Raw genomic sequence first — 25,144 nt, 5'->3', positions numbered from 1 at the left:
GCCCAGAACTGTTCGGCCATATGCTGCACCTGCTTCCATCTTTGCTTAGAGTGACCACCTATTGCAACGTCGCAGCCTACAGGCGAATCTGCCATGTTTAAAAGCTTGTTCGGTGTGAGTGGAACCGGGTCTCTATTGTCTGAGGTGACGACAGTAAGGGGTCTGCTGTTAACCGTTGCCTCCACTTCACAAAAGAGCGTACACAGCCCTTCATAATCCAATTTCTGTGTCCCCAAGACTATATCTAAGACCCTCCTCACGGTACCTATCAACCGCTCCCATGCTCCTCCAAAATGTGAGGCGCCGGGCGGATTGAGAATAAATTCCACCCCACACCCGAGCAACTCATTGCGCACCTTGTTTCCTGCCAAGAACTCATAACTGGAGTCGAGAACTTTCCGCGATCCCACAATATTAGTGCCGCAGTCGCATCTAACTGTCTTGACCTGACCACGACGAGCCAAAAACCTCCTGAAGGCACTAATGAATGAATCTGATGTGAGATTCGAGGCCACCTCCAAGTGTATGGCCCTCATGTTCAAACAAGTGAATATAACTCCCCAATGCTTCATCTGTGCCCTTCCTCGTTTTACGAAGAATGGCCCAAAAAGGTCCACTCCGGTGCGATAAAATGGGGGTTTCCCCGACTGCACTCGATCGGGTGGTAGATCGGCCATTAGCTGCTCGATGGCTTTTCCGTGTGCCCTGCGACACCTGACACATCTACTCAGCACGCGTCGCACTGCTGCATGGCCCTTAATTACCCAAAATTTCTCCCTCACCTGGCTCAAAACATGCATTACACCCATATGGTTAGAATGCTCATGATAATACTGGATCACCATGTCTGTCAAGTGTCCCTTATACGGCAAAATAATTGGATGCCTTTCGCTTGGAGAGATATTTGCCAAAGATAACCTACCTCCAACGCACAGAAGCCCATTTCTCAGGATTGGTTTCAACCTTCTTAGGGAGCTAGAGGCCCTAATAGTTCCTCCCTTCTCGAGGCTCTCTATCTCTAACTCGTAATCAACACGCTGTGTTACCTGCACTACCACCGTTTCCGCCAAGCTAATAATTTCGGTGGACAGATGCACACCTAGCTCGCTGAGCAGCTGCCGATGTTTATAAATAATGTATCTAGCAAATAGCAACAACCAACCCAAAGCTCTAAGGAGCTTGATCCAACTAGAATAGTGGTGGATGATTTTATACATACCTGTTTGCCTTATGTCCATCCCAATCCTGAAACTAATTATTTTGTAGCCTTTAGTTCCTGTTGGTCGTATCTCACGCTTAACCTCCAATCCCTCCACACCATCTGACATTTGAGCTGGCTCAGTTGGCCAGAAACACTCCTCCTTCAACAGAAACTCCGGACCTTTTTTCCACCTTTCAGACTGCTTGGAACGTGTTGCATCGTCTGCTGGGTTCTCCCCAGAGTTAACGTACCTCCACTCTTTCTGATCACTGCCCTCCCTTATCATAGAGACACGGTTTGCCACAAATGTCTGGTATCTGGCCTGATCGTTCCTAATATAGCGCAAGACGGTCGTTGAGTCAGTCCAATAATAGACCCCATCTACCCTGAAATCTATCATGGTCAGAATGGTGTTTCCTAGTCTTACGGCCAGCACCGCTGCACTAAGTTCTAGGCGGGGCACCGAAACATGCTTCAGTGGTGCTACCCTTGCCTTTCCCATGATGAATCTGCAAGATACGTTTCCCCACAGATCCGAGACCCGCAAGTATGCCACTACTCCCAAAGCCATGACGCTTGCATCTGAGAACAAATGCAACTGTACTAGGGTAGCTGATTCCCATGGAATAACCTTCAGGCTTCTGGGCACACTGGTCCCGCTGGTCTGGCTCAGCCTCTTTGCCCACGCCTTGATACGGTCCGTAGTGTCAGGGTCCAACTCCATGTCCCAGGCTATCTTTAATCGGCAGAGGTCCTGCATGATGACCCTACCCTCGATTAAAACTGGCGCCAATATTCCGAGTGGATCGTAAATCGAGGCTATGGCTGACAACAGGTCCCGCTTAGTCCTTGGGACTGATATTAGCTCTGCGTGGACACCCAATTCATCAGTGGCCAAGTCCCACTGCACTCCCAAAGCCTTTGTCTTATGTGACTCTGATCCCTCTATAAGCTCTGAGGTGCTCCTACTGTACCACTCCCTCGGGATCGATGACATAACCTCCACGCAAGGGCTGCTGAACTTTGTCAATGTAAACCCCCCTTTCTTGCAGAGCTCTTTAACCTCCAACAAATTGGCTAACAGTGCATCTTTGCGATCCTCGGCTCTCAAGCAGTCATCTACATAAAAATTGTTGGCAACTGTGAACCGTGCTTCCTCTGAAAATTCATTCCCAAAGTCGCTTGCCGTCTGTTTCAGCACGAAGTTTGCAATGCTCGGAGAAGAGCAGGCCCCGAACAGGTGGACTGCCATTCTCCACTCTTTGGGTTCCTCGTCAAGACCATTTTCCCACCAAAAGAACCTAAGGTAATCCCGCTGATGCTCTGGTACCCGTACCTGATAGAACATAGTATTTATATCTCCTGTATAGGCAAATAGACCTCCCCTAAACTTTACCAACACACCCAACAGAGAGTTCATCATATCAGGTCCCTGCAAGAGTAGGTCATTTAAGGATATACCCTCCACCTTGCTTGCACAGTCAAATACAACACGGACCTTGTCTGGCTTGTCTGGATGTTGCACACCAAAATGAGGAATATACCACACATTTCCCTGGCTGGCTGCAGTCACTCGCTCAGCATAGCCTTTCTGTTGCATCTCTCTCATGAAGGCACTATACTGCTTAGCGTAGTTACCATCCTTCACTAGCTTCTTACGAAGGCTGTGCATACGGCGCAAGGCGATGTCCCTTGTTTCTGGCAATGGCCCATGATTGCCACGCAGAGGCAATGGTACCTCGTAAGTTCTTCCTTTCTTTCTAACCCCTTTCTCTATTATCTCTAGCCATTTCCTGTCCTCTGCAGACATTTCCCTTCTGTTAGATGCAACATCGTCATACTCGCGATTGTAACTCTCAACCAGTATGCGGTCTAACTCAAGGCGCTTGCTTGTCACTTGGATCTTATTGACATGCTCTTGTCTCCTTTTGTCCTTTGCTCCACATACCACCCAGCCCAATAATGTTCGTATGGCATGGGGTTCATGGAGGCGTGTTGAATTAATAACTTCCCTTGGCTCAAGTAGGTGAGGCACATTGTTCCCAATTAATAAACCTACCTCAGCTTCTACCTCTGGGATGTAAATCTCCCGCAAGTGTGGCCATCGTTCCAGATCTCTGGACCTGACTACATCACACTCGTCTATCGGTATGCGAGGGGCACTCAACACCGGGGGGAGTGTAATGCAAGTCTTGCCCTCATAGTCCAATACTGACAATCCCGAGACTAGACTGCATGCAACTTCCCCTACTCCGTTGATGGTTTCAACATTCACCTTAACGTCCTGCCTCTCAGTGCTGCCTAGGGTCTGCATTAAAGCTTCCGAGACAAAGCATGTGGAACTCCCATTGTCCAAGAAAGCCTTCGTGAAAACCTCCCTTCCTTCCCTTGACCTAATCCTTATCGGCACAACTGACATCCCTGTACCAATGCTACCTCCTCTAACCGCCCTGAACATAGCAATTTTGTCATGTGTTCCTTCCTCCTGAGCCACTAAGGCTCTATTTGAGTGCTCAGATCCTATCACTTCTACTTCTTGGACCACTTCTGCTCCTTGGACCACTTCTACTTCCTGGTGTCGATGCAACAGCGTTGGGTGATTCCCATTGCATATGTTGCAACTTTTCCTGTTTCTGCAATACTGAGACCTATGACCACTTCTCAGACACCCAAAACAGAGCCCCAACTCCCTTATGGCTCCCAGTTTTTCCTCAGGTCCCATTTGAGATATTTGGTGGCATTCATCCACTATATGGGGTCCTGTACAGTACCAACATGAAAGCGGGGCAGTTCTGTTACATGAAACTTTCCTAGCCTTAGTTGGACACTCAGCCTTGACTGGTGCTTTTCCTTCTCCTACCCGAGGGGTGTCTTCCCTTCTGCCCCTCTGGAATAGGTTCAAGACCCTAGCCTCTCCTTCAATGAAACTCACCAAATCATCAAACGACACAGGCCTCTTTTTTTTCTCATTAATCTTATCAGCAACTCTCCACCATCGAGCCTGCACCCCTAAGGAGAACTTGCCAATGATCAACCTCATTGTTTTTGGATTTTGTAATTCGGCAATGCCATAAGGGACGCACGAAATTGCATTCCTGCAAGTTTTGAGTGCCACCGAGTACTCGTCATACTCTTCCGCGTTGTTTTCCCTTATATCTTTCCATTTAATGATCTTTTCCACAAACGCGGTGGCTATCTGTTCTAGGTTTCCATATCGCTCCTCCAGCAACTTCCTTGCCTGCTTATAGCCCTCTGAAGCTTCTAAGTGGATGCAAGATGCCACAATATCGTTTGGCATGCCTGTCGTGTATAAATCCAGATACCTCAGCCTTTCCTTATCATTCGTCAACTGGCTACTAAAGACTTCATCGAAAGCGCGAATGAACTTAAAATACTTTGTACGATCCCCATCAAACTTAACTATATCCTGCTTGGGCATCAAGCTTTTAAGGTTGCAAGAGATTAGCGCCTGCATGACTTCCCTATTGCTCAAGTCCCTTTGGTCATTCTCGCCCGAGCAACGGCATCCACTTAACCCAATCTCGGGCGCTACCGTATTCAAATGCATGGGTCTCTCACTCCCGCTTACATCAGGGCTTGTGTGTTCTCTTACCCTAGGGAGGTGAGTTATTTCCTTTTCCCTTACTCTGGATTCTCTCAGGGCCTTCTCCTCTGCCTCCACTCCAGCTAACTCTGCCTCTAAACCGACCCTCTCCCTCCTAGCCTTTAGCGCTGCTTCCTCTCGCTCTATGGCGTCTATCTCCTTCATCGCCCGTAATTGTGCTGCCAACCTGGCTCTAGAAGCAGCTAATACTGCATGTCTGCTCCCAGTAGAACTCGCGCGCGACCGCTGAGATCTCCCGGAAGCAACAGATTGCATACCAATGACTGATGCGCTATCCCCCAAATTTAAATGTCCTTCCTCTTCCCTGGACTCTTCAGTGCACTCACCTACCTTATGGCCCTGATTAACCCCACTCTCCTGCCTAACCGCAAGTCCCCGCAAAAACTCCTGTACCTCTACGCCATCCTTCTCTAGGGCTTCACTTAGACGCTGACACAATTCAGACTTGTTCCCTCCTCTTGGGAGGCCTCTAACTTCCAACTCCTCTCTCAATTGCGCAACCTTTAGGGTCTCCATTTTTCTAGGCCCCGTTCCGGCACTCCCTATGAGCTAACAAAATTCCCTAGTTGAATCGTAGCTCTGTCCTAACCGATGAGTGGCCGAGAACCTGCACTACTCAATGAAGACCACCATCAGTACCTATGTTGCGACTGCCTAAATCCTCTAAGCCTAGAGACTGTCCGTAAATGTATCAATGTCTCGTGGCCCAGCCTCCTACCTGAAAGATCTTCTATTTGACATATCCCGGCCTTTACCTGAAAGAACTCCTACCTGAAATAACTTCTATTTGACATATCCCAGCCTTAACCTGAAATAACTTCTATTTGACATATCCCAGCCTTTACCTGAAAGAACTCCTACCTGAAATAACTTCTATTTGACATATCCCAGCCTTTACCTGAAAGAACTCCTACCTGAAATAACTTCTATTTGACATATCCCAACCTTTACCTGAAATAACTTCTACCTGAAATAACTTCTATTTGACATATCCCAGCCTTAACCTGAAATAACTTCTATTTGACATATCCCAGCCTTTACCTGAAAGAACTCCTACCTGAAATAACTTCTATTTGACATATCCCAGCCTTTACCTGAAAGAACTCCTACCTGAAATAACTTCTATTTGACATATCCCAGCCTTTACCTGAAATAACTTCTATCTGAAATAACTTCTATTTGACATATCCCAGCCTTAACCTGAAATAACTTCTATTAAATAACTAAACCCCTCCTTGTTATGCCTAAGTTCTACTACCATGCAGCATGCAGCAAACTAACAGCTGTCAAACTGAGAACTCTAGTGACCATTGGCTTAGGATTACAGCGCCCGTAACCGACGTTGGAAGTGGTTTCTTCATATGGATATTCCTCCAATTGGTAAAGTTAAATTGGGTAACCGTAACGTTACGTGCTAAGTTCTCATTTGAATGGGTTTTAAATTAGATCTTCCAAGAAATGTTTTCATGCCACACACAGAATAAACTTATGTATTAAATCAAACCCGTGATACCATTAACCTAAACCAGTTATGAGGAGGACCTATAGACGATTATACCTAAACCAATACAGAACCAAGGGACCACATTATAAAATTCCACAAGGTTTCCCTCGACGATCAGATATCACTCTTAACTCAAAATACATGAATAATGACCTGAGAACACAACATTCTGACCTTTTCCAAGTCTTAATGCACTACACATCTGTTCCTGCTCACCTTCGAGATATTTGCCTAACAAATAAACTACTCAAGTCCAAATGCAAAATTTCCATTTAATTAAACATCAACTCCTCTGTCGTAAAAAAAAACACAAAATAATTGTCACTCTAAATATTACACAACAGGACAGTTTCCTTAATGAACTTCGTCGATCATCTTGCTGAGGAATCAGCTAATCACGCCTTACAACTTAGGAACATTTAATACCCTCATAAATCTGGGTCCTGTGAATGAAATCTTTCACACGTGCTGACAGCAACACCTTAACGATGCAGACAATACCTAATTGCGCCCATTATAACTTCCTTCCACTTAGCTTGTTGCGCGATGTCGGCAGACGACTTGATCTTCTTCTCAGCTTTCCAGAGGGACCACGTGCTTCTTCAGAGTTCCACCCACGCTGTACCACAAAAGGGGGGACTAAAATTTGACTATAGGCTGAGGGGGTCTTCGTGGCGGGGTGATTTAGTACTCGTCGACATTTTTGGTTTTTATTTGTGACGTGTCACTGGAAAAATTACATACAATGAGAAATTCATATGGACAATTCTTCAATTAATAAAAACTAAACATATAAAAATAAGAAATTAAAAAAGAAATCAACAAAGGTAAAATCATAATGATTAATAAAAAACATATTTAAAGAAAACCCTATTTTCTACACATTTCAAACAACATTATTGGAAACCTCTATTGCTATATCTCGTTAATTCTGATTCCTTTGTATTCTATTTCTTGCATGTTACACATTTTTATTAATATTTCCAATAAAGGCCTCTAGTATAATGACTTGATCACAAAATTCGTAATACTAGGTGGGTGAATCCCTTGGTTCTGCTATATCAACTCTATAGAAATAAGCACTAAGCAATAATAGACATCATTAAGTCATGAGAGAATTTCACTAAATAATTATTCGATGTGTGGCATATTCTATCTAGCTTAATCCCTTACGAACTCTATTTTCCCTTCTTAAATTATAAAAGACCTCTTGATAACATCTCTTACTTACAATTTTGTTTGTGTCCACCGTAAAGACCGTCCACCTCTCTCCCCTAAATGGGCCCCGGGGTATGTTCCTGCCGAGGGTACGGGACCGTTAGGACAAACCCCTCACTTTGTCTCATGTTTCTATATTTCATTATTAACATCCCTTAAGCTATTGTTATTTAAACAGCAACCCTGACAACCCTTTTTTTTTTTTTTCTAACTCTAAGAACAATGTGCTTTCTTACCTTATATTATAATTCCATCTTAAAGTCGTCGATGTCAATTTTCACCAAAACACGTCTGCACTCTGTCACTACCCTGCGCTCAAGAACGACCTGTCGCTTTCCCAAGCGCTTGAGAATGGGCATGGCGGGAGATGGCTCAATGGTTCTTTTGTTTTTCTTTGTTACTAACATATAGAAGGTGTCCCCAAAATTATTGTTTCTGACTAAAACTTCCTCATTTTAATTTTCTTATTATTTTATAACGTGTTTGCCTCTATTTGTGACCGGAATTTAATTACAAATTTTGGATTTACCACGAATAGTCATTCAAAGTTGCGCGGGGAAAAGGTGAAATTTCCCTGAGTGAAATTTTCCCTGCATGAGACATCCCTGCGTTTACAGCCGTCAATGACCTTAGATGTCAGGATGCCTGAAAACTCTAAATCAATCAATCAATCTCTCTCTCTCTCTCTCTCTCTCTCTCTCTCTCTCTCTATTTTATTTTTGTATGCATACAAATGTTACCGCCGTCAATGACCTTAGATGTCAGGATGCCTGAAAACTATAAATCAATCAATCAATCTCTCTCTCTCTCTCTCTCTCTCTCTCTCTCTCTATTTTATTTTTTATTTTTGTATGCATACAAATGTTACCGCTGTCAATGACCTTAGATGTCAGGATGCCTGAAAACTATAAATCAATCAATCAATCTCTCTCTCTCTCTCTCTCTCTCTCTCTCTCTCTCTCTCTCTCTCTCTATTTTATTTTTTATTTTTGTATCCATACAAATGTTACTGCCGTCAATGACCTTAGATGTCAGGATGCCTGAAAACTATAAATCAATCAATCAATCTCTCTCTCTCTCTCTCCTCTCTCTCTCTCTCTATTTTATTTTTTATTTTTGTATGCATACAAATGTTACCCGCCGTCAATGACCTTAGATGTCAGGATGCCTGAAAACTATAAATCAATCAATCAATCTCTCTCTCTCTCTCTCTCTCTCTCTCTCTCTCTCTCTCTCTCTCTCTCTATTTTATTTTTTATTTTTGTATCCATACAAATGTTACTGCCGTCAATGACCTTAGATGTCAGGATGCCTGAAAACTATAAATCAATCAATCTCTCTCTCTCTCTCTCTCTCTCTCTCTCTCTCTCTATTTTATTTTTTATTTTTGTATCCATACAAATGTTACCCCCGTCAATGACCTTAGATGTCAGGATGCCTGAAAACTATAAATCAATCAATCAATCAATCTCTCTCTCTCTCTCTCTCTCTCTCTCTCTCTCTCTATTTTATTTTTTATTTTTGTATCCATACAAATGTTACTGCCGTCAATGACCTTAGATGTCAGGATGCCTGAAAACTATAAATCAATCAATCAATCTCTCTCTCTCTCTCTCTCTCTCTCTCTCTCTCTCTATTTTATTTTTATTTTTGTATCCATACAAATGTTACTGCCGTCAATGACCTTAGATGTCAGGATGCCTGAAAACTATAAATCAATCAATCTCTCTCTCCTCTCTCTCTCTCTCTCTCTCTCTCTCTCTCTCTCTATTTTATTTTTTATTTTTGTATCCATACAAATGTTACTGCCGTCAATGACCTTAGATGTCAGGATGCCTGAAAACTATAAATCAATCAATCAATCTCTCTCTCTCTCTCTCTCTCTCTCTCTCTCTCTCTCTCTCTCTCTATTTTATTTTTTATTTTTGTATCCATACAAATGTTACTGCCGTCAATGACCTTAGATGTCAGGATGCCTGAAAACTATAAATCAATCAATCTCTCTCTCTCTCTCTCTCTCTCTCTCTCTCTCTCTTTATTTTATTTTTTATTTTTGTATCCATACAAATGTTACCGCCATCAATGACCTTAGATGTCAGGATGCCTGAAAACTATAAATCAATCAATCTCTCTCTCTCTCTCTCTCTCTCTCTCTCTCTCTCTCTCTCTTTTATTTTTTATTTTTGTATCCATACAAATGTTACTGCCGTCAATGACCTTAGATGTCAGGATGCCTGAAAACTATAAATCAATCAATCTCTCTCTCTCTCTCTCTCTCTCTCTCTCTCTCTCTCTCTCTTTTATTTTTTATTTTTGTATCCATACAAATGTTACTGCCGTCAATGACCTTAGATGTCAGGATGCCTGAAAACTATAAATCAATCAATCAATCTCTCTCTCTCTCTCTCTCTCTCTCTCTCTCTCTCTCTCTCTCCCTAGCCTTATTTTATTGTACTTAAGTTAATAACTATTTGATTTAAACAAAATCATGTTATATTATTGTTATTATATCCTTCAATTGAGCAAAAAAATATATTTCTTCCGCTCTCCTCTACATCTTAAAGAATATGTATTGTCTAGGAAATGTTCTTTATTCAAATAGAACTTGTTCTAATGTATATTCTGTGTCAAATATGTCTTATTGGGGGAGGTATCCAGTGGGTTTGTATAGAAATATCATAACTGTTTTAATTGGTATATATGTAGCAAAGATATTTTTTACAAATTTATTTTGGTATTTATAATTTTTTCTGATTTCATTTATATTTTGTGCATATATGGCTTGTAACATGATCTTGTATATTAATTCTTATGATAAAATTATGGATACATCTGTGTTTTGTACAGGCTTCGCATAGAAGAAGAGCAACGTTTGAAGGAAGAGCGCAAAGAAGCAAAAAGAAGAGAAAAAGAAGCTAGAAGGAAAAGCAGGGAAGAGAAAAGACGTGCTCTTCGGATGGAGAAAGAGGAAGAGAAACTCAAAAGAGAGCAAGAGGAGGAGGAAGCGAGGATTGCAAAAAAGATTGCACTGGAAGAACGCAAACTCCTCATTGCTCAGCGTAAATTAGAAAGTATTCGGCTTCTAGATGAGCTTTTTGAGCGAATCAAGGTACTGTATATTTTCAGATATTTCTTTCATATTCTCCAGGTGTTGAACTTTAAGTAAAAGCTATTCTAGTTAAAAGGGCCATTTATTAACTCTGACCATATTTATAGTTGGTTTCGTTACATTCTTGTAGTGATAGGTGTAAATAACTTCATCAAAAAGTAAGATGTTTTTCTCGTGTTACTGTGTTCTGGAGATAATACAATTTAGTTGTTTTTATAAATATCTGCAGTCTATATTATTTACTTAGTCATGAACCTCTGTATAAGTAAAATGTTTAGATTGAGAAACCCAATATTTAAAGGATAATGCAGTTCTGGATAATTGATGATTTAAAAATTGTTTATACTGTTACAGTCGGTGAAGATTTTCATGATTTTATGCTGTGGAATGTAATATTTTTTTAAGGAGGCAGAATTACCATTTGTTTATACACATTTTTTAGGAATGCAAAATTGCCATTTGTTTAACACATTTTTTAGGGATGCATAATTGCCATTGAACACATTTTTTAGGGATGCAAAATTGCCATTTGTTTAACACGTTTTTTAGGGATGCATAGTTGCCATTGAACACATTTTTTAGGGATGCATAATTGCCATTTGTTTAACACATTTTTTAAAGGATGCAAAATTGCCATTTGTTTAATACATTATTTAAAGGATGCAGAATTGCCATGTGTTTGTATACATTTTTTAAAGGATGCAAAATTGCCATTTGTTTAACACATTTTTTAAGGGATGCAAAATTAGCATTTGTTTAACACATTTTTTAAAAGATGTATAATTACCATTTGTTTAACACATTTTGTAAAGGATGCAAAATTGCCCTTTGTTTAACACATTTTTTAAAGGATGCATAATTGCCATTTACCTAACACATTTTTTAAAGGATGTATTATTGCCATTTGTTTATATACATTTTTTAAAGGTTGCATAACTGGCATTTGTTTAACACGTTTTTTTAAAGGATGTATAATTGCCATTTGTTTATACACATTTTTTAAAGGATGCATAATTGCCATTTGTTTAGACACATTTTTAAAGGATGCATAATTGCCATTTGTTTAACACATTTTTTAAAGGATGCAAAATTGTCATGTGTTTAATACATTTTTTAGGGATGCAAAATTGCCATTTGTTTAACACATTTTTTAAAGGATGCAAAATTTCCATTTGTTCAACACATAGGATGCATAATTGCTAAAGGATGCAAAATTGCCATTTGTTTAACACATTTTTTGAAGGATGCAAAATTTCCATTTGTTCAACACACAGGATGCATAATTGCTAAAGGATGCAAAATTGCCATTTGTTTAACATGTTATTTTTATTAATAAAATAAATTTTTGAATATACTTACCCGATAATCATGTAGCTGTCAACTCCGTTGCCCGACAGAATTCTATGGAGGGATACGCCAGCTATCACAATACTAGAAGGGGGTGTATTTACCAGCGCCACCTGTGGCCAGGTACTCAAGTACTTCTTGTTGACACCTCCTCAATTATTCCTCGGTCCACTGGTTCTCTATGGGGAGGAAGGGAGGGTCGATTAAATCATGATTATCGGGTAAGTATATTCAAAAATTTATTTTATTAATAAAAATAACATTTTTCAATATTAAACTTACCCGATAATCATGTAGCTGATTCACACCCAGGGGGGTGGGTGAAAACCAGTGTACAAGATTAAAGGATAGCTAAGTATCCCATATTTCATATAATCAGTTATCCACAATAACAATGAAATAATAAGTACCTGGTAAGGAAGTCGACTTGAACCGTTACTCTGCCTTTAATAAGATCGTCTTCCTTACTGAGCGCAGCGTTCCTCTTGGGAGGCTGAATCAACTCAAAGGTGCTAAAGTATACAGGGCTGCAACCCATACTAAAGGACCTCATCACAACCTTTAACCTTGGCGCTTCTCAAGAAAGAATTGACCACCCGCCAAATCAACAAGGATGTGGAAGGCTTCTTAGCCGACCGTACAACCCATAAAAAGTATTCAAGAGAAAGGTTAAAAAGTTATGGGATTATGGGAATGTAGTGGCTGAGCCCTCGCCTACTACTGCATTCGTTGCTACGAATGGACCCAGGGTGTAGCAGTACTCGTAAAGAGACTGGACATCTTTGAGATAGAATGATGCGAACACTGACTTGTTTCTCCAATAGGTTGCATCCATAACACTCTGCAGAGAACGGTTCTGTTTGAAGGCCACTGAAGTAGCCACAGCTCTCACTTCATGTGTCCTTACCTTCAGCAAAGCAAGGTCTTCTTCCTTCAGATGAGAATTTGCTTCTCTAATCAGAAGCCTGATGTAGTAAGAAACTGAGTTCTTAGACATTGGTAGAGAAGGCTTCTTGATAGCACACCATAAGGCTTCTGATTGTCCTCGTAATGGTTTTGACCTTCTTAGATAGTACTTAAGAGCTCTAACTGGGCAAAGTACTCTCTCCAGTTCGTTCCCCACCATGTTGGACAGGCTTGGGATCTCGAACGACTTAGGCCAAGGACGGGAAGGAAGCTCGTTTTTAGCCAAAAAACCGAGCTGCAAGGAACATGTAGCCGTTTCAGATGTGAAACCTATGTTCCTGCTGAAGGCGTGGATCTCACTTACTCTTTTACCTGTTGCTAAGCACACGAGGAAAAGAGTTTTTAATGTGAGGTCCTTAAAAGAGGCTGATTGGAGCGGTTCAAATCCTGATGACATTAGGAACCTTAGGACCACGTCTAGATTCCAGCCTGGAGTGGACAACCGACGTTCCTTTGAGGTCTCAAAAGACCTAAGGAGGTCCTGTAGATCTTTGTTGGAGGAAAGATCCAAGCCTCTGTGGCGGAAAACCGCTGCCAACAAACTTCTGTAACCCTTGATCGTAGGAGCTGATAGGGATCTTACGTTCCTTAGATGTAACAGGAAGTCAGCAATCTGGGTTACATTGGTACTGGTTGAGGAAAACTGCATTGGCCTTGCACCAGCTTCGGAAGACTTCCCATTAAGACTGATAGACTCTGAGAGTGGATGTCGTCCTTGCTCTGGCAATCGCTCTGGCTGCCTCCTTCGAAAAGCCTCTAGCTCTTGAGAGTCTTTCGATAGTCTGAAGGCAGTCAGACGAAGAGCGTGGAGGTTGGGTGTACCTTCTTTACGTGAGGTTGACGCAGAAGGTCCACTCTAGGAGGAAGAGTCCTGGGAACGTCGACCAGCCATTGCAGTACCTCAGTGAACCATTCTCTCGCGGGCCAGAGGGGAGCAACCAACGTTAGCCGTGTCCCTTTGTGAGAGGCGAACTTCTGAAGTACTCTGTTGACAATCTTGAACGGCGGGAATGCATACAGGTTGAGATGGGACCAATCCAGCAGAAAGGCATCCACGCGAACTGCTGCTGGGTCTGGAATCGGAGAACAATACAAGAGGAGCCTCTTGGTCATCGAGGTAGCGAATAGATCTATGGTTGGCTGACCCCACAGGGCCCAAAGTCTGCTGCAAACATTCTTGTGAAGGGTCCACTCTGTGGGGAAGACCTGACCCTTCCGGCTGAGGCGATCTGCCATGACATTCATATTGCCCTGAATGAGCCTCGTTACCAGCGTGAGCTTTCGATCTTTTGACCAAATGAGGAGGTCCCTTGCGATCTCGAACAACTTCCTCGAATGAGTCCCTCCCTGCTTGGAGATGTAAGCCAAGGCTGTGGTGTAGTCGGAGTTCACCTCCACCACCTTGTTAAGCTGGAGGGACTTGAAGTTTATCAAGGCCAAATGAACTGCCAACAACTCCTTGCAATAGATGTGAAGTGTCCTTTGCTCCTGATTCCATGTTCCCGAGCATTCCTGTCCGTCCAGTGTCGCACCCCAGCCCGTGTCCGATGCGTCCGAGAAGAGACGGTGGTCGGAGGTCTGAACAGCCAAAGGTAGACCTTCCTTGAGAAGAATGCTGTTCTTCCACCACGTTAGAGTAGACCTCATCTCTTCGGAAACAGGAACTGAGCCCGTCTCTAGCGTCATGTCCTTTATCCAGTGAGCAGCTAGATGATACTGAAGGGGGCGGAGGTGGAGTCTCCCTAACTCGATGAACAGGGCCAGCGATGAAAGTGTCCCTGTTAGACTCATCCACTGCCTGACTAAGCATCGGTTCCTTCTCAGCATGCTCTGGATGCATTCTAGGGCTTGGAAGATCCTTGGGGCCGACGGACAAGTCCGAAAAGCTCGACTCTGAAGATCCATACCCAAGGAGACAATGGTCTGGGATGGAACGAGCTGAGACTCCTCAAAATTGACCAGGAGGCCCAGTTCCTTGGTCAGATCCATAGTCCATTTGAAAATCTCCAGACAGCGACGACTTGAGGGAGCTCTTAAAAGCCAGTCGTCTGACGGAGCCGGACACAAGATCATGATACTGCTGCACAGTCTGTAAACTGTCAATCATGGGCAAGCGAGGAAGTACAGTGACAACCCGAATCTGTCTAGACTGTCTGGGTCGTACAGACAACTCCTTAACGGGTTGCTGAGGTTGCCGCACTGCGTCACAACAAGTCCCTTCTGTTGGTTGTTGAACGTCTTCCCCGTGACACATTGACTCCGTAAACAAAAAATCCTCTAACAAGGACTAAGCTTGGACTGCATGTCATGCAACACAGCTCAAGGTCTATGGGAGCAGGTGTGGTAACAGACGGGATTAGCGGCTGAAGTGTAACCATTACCTTCCCTGTAAGCATGTTATGCTTAAATAAAAGTCCATAAGAGGTTATGCAGCTAAAGGCTCCCTCCAAATGACAGAGTCCTCAAGGGAATATCAGAAGGAGGGAGAAAAGAACTTTCTCATCTACAGGGACCTTATCCTAGAAAAGCTAAGTTCTCTGAGTGAGAGTTCACTGGTGCAAAGCAGCAGACTAGAAGGCAACGTTATGAAACTGCTTGACAGTCTAGTGAGTTGGCAACAACCCAAGATGTGTTGAGAAGCATGCGGTAAGGTATGCAGAGCATGATGTATGCAGAGTATGCTGTATGCAGAGCATGCTGTATGTAGAGCATGTTGTATGCAGAGCATGCTGAATGCAGAGCATGCTGTATGCAGAGCATGTTGTATGCAGAGCATGCTGAATGCAGAGCATGCTGAATGCTGAGCATGTAGTAAGCAGAGCCTGCTGTAAGCAGAGCCTGCTGAAAGGAAAGCAGAGCGTGTGCATGGCGTTTAACATTTCTCAGAAATTCCATGACCAGTGCTAGAGTGCTTTATGCATGCTTGCATGGGGTTTAAACCATGGTATGCTGAACAGCAGAGTCAGAACGAGCTGGAACAACAATAGTGTGGTTTCCTCTTCAAGACTCCGATGAGGGAACACCTGAGGCTCAGTCTGCAAAGGCTGAATAAAAGACAAGCAGAAGGAAGGCGCATGGGTGGAGGAGGCTGACTCCTAGCATGAGTGGTTGAACCCAAGGGTTGCGCTTGCTGAGCGGTTGGCGGAAGCGGAGTAGCAAGTTCCAGTTCCTGTGGTGTGAGCGGAGCGCGATGAGGAAGAGGCTGCGCAGAACAAGGTAAATGTCTCGCAAGCTGAGGCTCCTGAGGCGCAAGTCTAAGGTGTTGTGGTGCTTGCCTTATGGAGGGTTGAGCTCGCTGCAGCAAGAGCTGAGGAAACTGACTCATGGACGGGAGAGGTTGTTGTACCTCAACCGAGTGTTGCATCACTGGTGGAGCAGCAAGTGGAGGCGGAGGAAGAGAGGTATAATCCTCCTGATCCCAATGTAAAGGTTGCCTTAAGAAAGGCGGAGGCTGAACACCACAGGGAACAGCAAACTCAGCACGTGTCTCAACATCGTACGCCTGGCAGGTGGTACTGCGATCAGGCGGAGCGAGTGTAGGTGGAGGGAGTGTAGGCGGAGGCAGAGGAGCAACACTCTCAGCCCGACACTCACGCATCAAGTCCGAAAGCTGTGCTTGCATGGACTGTAGTAGAGTCCACAACATCATACGCCTGGCAGATGGTACTGTGATCAGGCGGAGCGAGTGTAGGAGGAGGGAGTGTAGGCGGAGGCGGAGGAGCAACACTCTCAGCCCGACACTCACTCATCAAGTCCGAAAGCTGTGCTTGCATGGACTGTAGTAGAGTCCACAACATCGTACGCCTGGCAGATGGTACTGTGATCAGGCGGAGCGAGTGTAGGAGGAGGGAGTGTAGGCGGAGGCGGAGGAGCAACACTCTCAGCCCGACACTCACTCATCAAGTCCGAAAGCTGTGCTTGCATGGACTGTAGTAGAGTTCACAACATCGTACGCCTGGCAGATGGTGCTGCGACCAGGCGGAGCAGGTGCAGGCTGGGCGAGCACAGGCGGAGCAGGTGCAGGCTGGGCGAGCACAGGCGGAGCGAGAACAGGTGGAGGGAGTGTAGGCGGAGGAGGAGGTGCAACACTCTCAGCCCGACACTCACGCATCAAGACCGAAAGTTGTGACTGTATGGACTGCAGTAGAGTTAACTTGGGGTCGGCAGACACTAAGTTCTGCTGAGGTAAAGCCTTAACAGCAGAGATCTGTTGTGGCAGAACCTTACTCCTCTTAGGCGGAGTGTAATCAACTGATGACTGAGGAGAGTCAGAGCTAACCCAATGACTGCATTCGGGTTGTGAACTTTAACTTCGTACGTCTGGCATAGGTCTGGACTTAACGTTTAAGAAGTCTTGAGACCTGAGACCAGCGTTACTCTGCCTTTATTTTCTCCCCTAATCTCTTCTGCAGACGAGCAAAATAAGGGCTCAATCGTCTGCGGGTGGGAGTGACGGTCTCGGAAAGACACGCCCACAACCACCGAGAATACTTCTGTGCGCCGATCAAGGCCTGCTGAACCCTTATGCCCTTCGACATTGCTTCTCCCCTGGGCTTGGGAGCTTGCAAGAGGTCCCGGACTGGGAGGACGACTGGCGCGCACAAAAGTACCCTCACGCACTAATCACTTATCACTTTGATTTCTGTTTGCACTTATTTCACTGAACTCGAAACTTTAAGTGGTTTGTACCTGAAATACGCAATTCTATCCTTTCTCAAAGTTAGTAATTGCGAAAACAGAATTACAATGTAACAGAAAAATCTAATGAAAGATAATTCAGTGGTTGGAAAGAGACTAAACACTAGATCACTCTAGAAACGTTTAGTTTCTTCCCCTAAAGAGACTAGGGAGAAGAGCAAAAAACGATAACGACGTTACTCGTACGCCTGGCAGGCTTGAATGAAACGTTTATCCTCTTTCTCCCTCCGTCTCTATCTCTCTCTCTCTCTCTCTCTCTCTTGACTTAGAACCTGAGAGAAGAGCCCAATCATATATATCGTTAAAACATATTATTGTTAAAGGAAAAAAACTGAAAAGTTCCTTTATTAGGATCAAAACCATTAAGTTAAGAAAGAATGAACAAAACGCTAGACACGGTTACTCTTACTGCAACGTGAAACCGTGAACATTCTTTCTCTATCGTAACGATAGAGTGCAAGTTGAACGTTCTGAACGTCAACAACTGCAGAGACAAAACAAAACGTTAGTTCAGCTTTGAAAACAGTACGAGACTGTCAAAGAAAATCTTTCAAACTCTGTGGCGGAAATAGCATAATATGTTAACAGGTAAAACCGAAATGACGGGCTCAAAGTTTATTAACTTCGGTAAAAGACCGCCTACTATTAGGAAGGTCGAATATAAACAAATATAAAAATTAATTTTAATGAGTTTATAAAAAAAGGAAGTTAATCGAAGAGGCCTATAAGAGGCGGAGAGATATAAAATAAATCTATAACTTTTGTTAAGCAAAATTAAGAGAGTCTATACTCTCTTAGACACCAACACTTCCGTCTAAGGGAAGGGTCGGCCATTGAAAAGTGAACGAGAGTTCATACTCTCTCGTCACCAAAATTAATCAAATTAATTCCAAAAGCTAACTAAGCTAATATAGAAGTTTCCAGTAAAGCGACAGCCGAAATCAAAGAGAAATACTTCACCAAAGTCGTGAAAATACTCCAAGAACATAAGCGTATCCCAGAACGTCTTGCCGGAAGCACGACAGAGGAATAATTGAGGAGGTGTCAACAAGAAGTACTTGAGTACCTGGCCACAGGTGGCGCTGGTAAATACACCCCCTTCTAGTATTGTGATAGCTGGCGTATCCCTCCATAGAATTCTGTCGGGCAACGGAGTTGACAGCTACATGATTATCGGGTAAGTTTAATATTGAAAAACATTTTTTAAAGGATGCAAAATTTCCATTTGTTCAACACATAGGATGCATAATTGCTAAAGGATGCAAAATTGCCATTTGTTTAACACATTTTTTAAAGGATGCAAAATTTCCATTTGTTCAACACATAGGATGCATAATTGCTAAAGGATGCAAAATTGCCATTTGTTTATACATATTTTTTAAAGGATGCAAAATTGCCATTTGTTTAACAAATTTTTTAGGGATGCATAATTGCCCTTGAACACATTTTTTAAAGGATGCATGATTGCAATTTGTTTATACACATTTTTAAAGGATGCGAAATTGCCATTTGTTTATACACATTTTTTAAAGGATGCATAATTTCAATTTGTTTATACACATTTTTTAAAGGATGCATAATTGCAATTTGTTTAACACATTTTTTAAAGGATGCATAATTGCCATTTGTTTAACACATTTTTTAAAGGATGCAAAATTGTCATGTGTTTGACACATTTTTGAAAGGATGCTAAATTGCCATTTGTTTAACACAAATTTTAAAGGATGGGTAATTGCCATTTGTTTAACACATTTTTTAAAGGATGCATAATTGCCATTTGTTTAACACAAATTTTAAAGGATGCATAATTGCCATTTGTTTAACAAATTTTAAAGGATGCGTAATTGCCATTTGTTTAACACAATTTTTAAAGGATGCATAATTGCCATTTGTTTAACACATTTTTTAAAGGATGCATAATTGCCATTTGTTTAACACATTTTTTAAAGGATGGGTAATTGCCATTTGTTTAACACATTTTTTAAAGGATGCATAATTGCCATTTGTTTAACACATTTTTTAAAGGATGCATAATTGCCATTTGTTTAACACAAATTTTAAAGGATGGGTAATTGCCATTTGTTTAACACATTTTTTAAAGGATGCATAATTGCCATTTGTTTAACACAAATTTTAAAGGATGGGTAATTGCCATTTGTTTAACACATTTTTTAAAGGATGCATAATTGCCATTTGTTTAACACAAATTTTAAAGGATGCATAATTGCCATTTGTTTAACAAATTTTAAAGGATGCGTAATTGCCATTTGTTTAACACAATTTTTAAAGGATGCATAATTGCCACTTGTTTAACACATTTTTTAAAGGATGCATAATTGCCATTTGTTTAACACATTTTTTAAAGGATGCATAATTGCCACTTGTTTAACACAATTTTTAAAGGATGCATAATTGCCATTTGTTTAACACATTTTTTAAAGGATGCATAATTGCAATTTGTTTAACACATTTTTTAAAGGATGCATAATTGCCATTTGTTTAACACATTTTTGAAAGGATGCATAATTGCCATTTGTTTAACACATTTTTGAAAGGATGCATAATTGCCATTTGTTTAACACAATTTTTAAAGGATGCATAATTGCCATTTGTTTAACACATTTTTTAAAGGATGCTTAATTGCCATTTGTTTAACACAATTTTTAAAGGATGCATAATTGCCATTTGTTTAACACATTTTTTAAAGGATGCATAATTGCCATTTGTTTAACACATTTTTTAAAGGATGCATAATTGCCATTTGTTTAACACATTTTTTAAAGGATGCATAATTGCCATTTGTTTAACACATTTTTTAAAGGATGCATAATTGCCATTTGTTTAACACAAATTTTAAAGGATGCGTAATTGCCATTTGTTTAACACATTTTTTTAAGGATGCAAAATTGCCATATGTTTAACACAATTTTAAAGGATGCATAATTGCCATTTGTTTAACACATTTTTTAGGGATGCAAGATTGCCATTTGTTTAACACATTTTTTTAAGGATGCAAAATTGCCATATGTTTAATACAATTTTTAAAGGATGCATAATTGCCATTTGTTTATACATATTTTTTAAAGGATGCAAAATTGCCATTTGTTTAACACAATTTTTAAAGGATGCATAATTGCCATTTGTTTAACACAATTTTTAAAGGATGCATAATTGCCATTTGTTTATACATATTTTTTAAAGGATGCAAAATTGCCATTTGTTTAACACAATTTTTAAAGGATGCATAATTGCCATTTGTTTAACACAATTTTTAAAGGATGCATAATTGCCATTTGTTTAACACAATTTTTAAAGGATGCATAATTGCCATTTAACACATTTTTCAGGGATACATAATTGTTATTTGTTTAACAGTTTTTAATGGATGCATAATTGCAATTGGTTTATACACAGTTTTTAAAGGATGTATAATTGCCATTTGCTTATACATATTTTTCAAAGGATGCAAAATTGCCATTTGTTTAACACATTTTTTAAAGGATGTATAATTACTATTTGTTTATACACATTCATTGTATTGTATTTTCTCAGGTTGAAAGACAGAAAAAAGTTGCTCATCAACGGGAAGCTGAACTGTTTGAACATGTGGACAAAGAAAACACCAAAAAGATCAAAGAGTTAAAAAAGAAAGAGGTAAGATCGTCTTCTCTTGTAATCGAGGTTGTTATAAAAGGAACTGGAATAGAGATATGGTTGTCCTTTATCACTATTATTGTATTTTATAAATTCTTTTACAAATATAGCATGATACTACGCATCTTAAGACGTAAGTATTTCGATGCCAAAAAGATCCTATTAAATTTCACAGTAATTTCCATGTAATTGAGGTAGTTATAAAAGGAATTGAAATAGAGATATAGTTGTCTTTCATCACTATTATTTTATTTTATAAATTCTTTTAGAAATATAGCATAATACTACGCATATAAGACGTAAGTATTCCAAGGCTTAAAAGATCCTTTTTCAATATTAAACTTACCCGATAATCATGTAGCTGTCAACTCCGTTGCCCGACAGAATTCTATGGAGGGATACGCCAGCTATCACAATACTAGAAGGGGGTGTACTTACCAGCGCCACCTGTGGCCAGGTACTATAGTACTTCTTGTTGACACCTCCTCAATTTTTCCTCTGTCGTGCTTCCGGCAAGACGTTCTGGGATACGCTTATGATCTTGGAGTATTTTCACGGCTTTTGGTGAAGTATTTCTCTCAGATTTCGGCTGTCGCTTTACTGGAAAACTTCTATATTAGCTTAGATAGCTATTATTTAGTCCTGATTAACGGTTAACGATCTTTTGCTTGATTTTGAAACCCCACTTGGCTAACTCTTTTGATTCAAGATGTCTGACATTTCACAAGCCCCCACCCATAGACGATGTAGGTCTTGTAATAGGCGTATTCCGAAGGCCTCGGTAGATCCTCACACCGCTTGTTCTGACTGTAGGGAAAGGCCCTGTCAGTTAGAAGATCGATGTGAGGAATGCGCCGGACTTTCGGAACTTGATTTTGTCCGTCTTCTTAAGTATTCAACCAAGTTAGAGAGAGAGAGAGTTAGGAGGAGTTCTTCTCACTCTTCACTTTTTTCCTCACCTCATGATCCCCTACCTTTTCCTACCCCTGTAGTGGCTACCCCCGAACCTACTATTTGCCCTCAGCCTGATATGTCTGTTGTTTTGCGTGCCATTCAGGCCTTAGGTGACAAAGTAGAGTCAGTGGTTAGTGATCATAAGTCTCTTATGGCCGAAGTCAAGGAGCTTAAGGTCAAGAGTGCAGTGGGTGGTATTAGTGCCAGTGCTGTGACGAGTGCTAGTGTCAGTGCAGTGCCAAGTGCTAGTGTCAGTGTCAGTGTGGTGCGTGAGGATACTTCTGTGCGTGCCAGTCGTCCTCCCAGTCCGGGACCTCTTGCAAGCTCCCAAGCCCAGGGGAGAAGCAATGTCGAAGGGCAAAAGGGTTCGGCAGGCCTTGATCGGTGCACAGAAGTATCCTCGGTGGTTGCGGGCGTGTCTTCCAGAGACCGTCACTCCCACCTGCAGACGATTGAGCCCGTCTTTTACTCGTCTGCTGATCAATTGTCAGGGAAGAAACGCTGGACTCAGGTCTCAAGACCACTCAAACGCAGAGTCCAGACCTCAAGAACTCAACCGGGCTGCAGTCATTGGATCAGCTCTGACTCGCCGCAGTCATCAGTTGAATGCACTCCTCCTAAGAGGAGTAAGGTTCTGCCGCAACAGATCTCTGCTGTTAAGGCTTTACCTCAGCAGACCTTAGTGTCTGCCGACCCCAAGTTGACTCTACTGCAGTCCATGCAGTCACAACTTGCGGTCTTGATGCGTGAGTGTCAGGCTGAGAAGGTTACACCTCCTCCTGCGATCGCTCCGCCTGACCGCAGTACTGCCTGCCAGGCGTACGATGTTGAGGCTCCTCAGGATACCTTACCACGTTCTGAGTTTACTGTTTCCAGTGGTGTGCAGCTCCCTCCGCCTTCCTTAAGGCAACCTCAGCAATGGGAACAGGAAGCTTATACCTTACTTCCTCCGCTTCCACTTGCAGTTCCACCAGTGAGGCAACACTCTCTTGAGGTACAACAACCTCTCCCATCCATGAGTCAGTCTCCTCAGCTCTCGCTGCAGCGAGCTCAACCCTCCTCAAGGCAAGCACCTCAACACCTTAGCCTTGCGCCTCAGGAACCTCAACTCGCGAGACAATTACTGCGTTCTGCGCAGCCACTACCTCATCGCTCACAGCTCACACCTCAGGAACCTCAACTCGTTCCTCAGGAACTTGCTACTGCGCATCCGCCAACCACTCAGCAAGCGCAACCCTTGAGTTCAGACACTCATGCCAGGAGTCAGCCTCCTCCACCCATGCGCCTACCTTCTGCTACTTCTTTTGATCAGCCTTTGCAGACTGAGCCTCAGGTGTTCCCTCAACAGAGTCTTGAGGAGGAAACCACAAATATTGTTGTTCCAGCTCGTGCTGACTCTGCTGTTCAGCATACCTTACCGATCTCTTCGCTACACTCTGGTGATGAGGTGTCTGATGATGAGGCTGCACACCTGGATCCCTCATCAGACGTGGATGAATCCAAGTCTTCTCCACCTTCTATTGACTTTCGTAAGGTCTTGGCTCTTTTTAGGGAGGTATACCCAGACCACTTTGTCTCTGCTATCCCCCGCTCTCCGCCATCTGAGTTTTCGCTGGGCATGCAGCCAGCTAAGTCTACTTATACTAAGCTCGTCTTAGCAAGGTCCTCTAAGAGAGCGTTAAGGATTTTAGGGGAGTGGTTGCAGTCTAAGCAACAACCTGCCTCTGCCCAGGCTGACTTCTCAAGTCTGGTAGACTCTCCTCGTAGAACAGCAATGAGGCGCTCTAAGGTTTGCTGGACCTTCTCAGACCTTGATCACTTCCTGAAGGGTGTTTTTAGAGCATTTGAGATGTTCAACTTCCTAGACTGGTGCCTGGGGGCCCTCAGCAAGAAGACCTCCCCTGCGGACAAGGATTCTGCCATGCTCTTAATGTCCTGCATGGATAAGGCCATTAGAGATGGATCTGGCGAGCTTGCTTCGATGTTTGTGTCAGGGGTTCTTAAGAAAAGGGAGCAGCTTTGTACCTTCCTTTCCTCCAGCATCACACCTTGTCAAAGGTCTCAACTCCTTTTCGCTCCGCTCTCGAAGTTCCTTTTTCCCGAAGAGCTTGTTAAGGACTTGTCTGCTGCCCTGATACAAAAGGACACACATGATCTTGTGGCCTCATCGGCTCGTAAGACTAAGGTTGCTACCTCAGTCCCCAGGACTTATCGCACCCCAGTGGCTGATACTCCTGCTACGAGGTTCATACCGCCCTTTCGTGGTAGAGCCCCCAGCCGAGGAAGCTCCCGTCCAGACTCTTCCAGGAGCAAGTCTAGGAAAAGTTCCAAGGCTTCTAAAGGAAAAAACTGACTCTCCGCATCTCCAGACAGCAGTAGGAGCCAGACTCAAGATCTTCTGGCAAGCCTGGGAAAAGAGAGGTGCAGACGCCCAGTCTGTCACTTGGCTGAGGGAGGGTTACAGGATACCATTCTGCCGCAAACCCCCTCTGACCACATCTCCCATCAACCTCTCTCCCAACTACAAAGAAGAGGACAAGAGGCTAGCGTTGCACCAGGAGGTGTCGCTCCTTGTACAGAAGAAGGCAGTGGTTATAGTCCGGGACCATCAATCCCCGGGCTTCTACAACCGTCTCTTTCTGGTGGCCAAGAAGACAGGAGGTTGGAGACCGGTGCTGGACGTCAGCGCGCTCAATGCGTATGTCACCAAGCAGACGTTCACGATGGAGACGACGAAGTCGGTCCTAGCAGCGGTCAGGCAGGAGGACTGGATGGTCTCGTTGGACCTGAAAGATGCCTACTTTCACGTTCCTATTCATCCAGACTCCCAACCTTTCCTGAGATTCGTTTTTGGAAAGGTTGTCTACC

General features: G+C 42.6%; 1 protein-coding gene across 1 annotated transcript in view; it reads left to right on the top strand.

The window, feature by feature from the left end:
- LOC137631518 (trichohyalin-like) overlaps nucleotides 1-25,144 on the top strand; it is a 91,335-nt gene that overhangs the window by 55,118 nt on the left and 11,073 nt on the right. Inside the window, exons 7-8 of the mRNA XM_068363268.1 lie at nucleotides 10,396-10,657; nucleotides 21,221-21,322. Coding sequence (XP_068219369.1) covers nucleotides 10,396-10,657; nucleotides 21,221-21,322 — 364 coding nt within the window. The remainder of the gene's footprint in view (nucleotides 1-10,395; nucleotides 10,658-21,220; nucleotides 21,323-25,144) is intronic.

The sequence above is a fragment of the Palaemon carinicauda genome, chromosome 40 (genome assembly GCF_036898095.1).
Source record: "Palaemon carinicauda isolate YSFRI2023 chromosome 40, ASM3689809v2, whole genome shotgun sequence".
Classification (NCBI taxonomy): Eukaryota; Metazoa; Arthropoda; class Malacostraca; order Decapoda; family Palaemonidae; genus Palaemon; species Palaemon carinicauda.
Note: the sequence above shows the minus strand (reverse complement) of the source record. Positions and strands in the feature narration are given on the sequence as shown.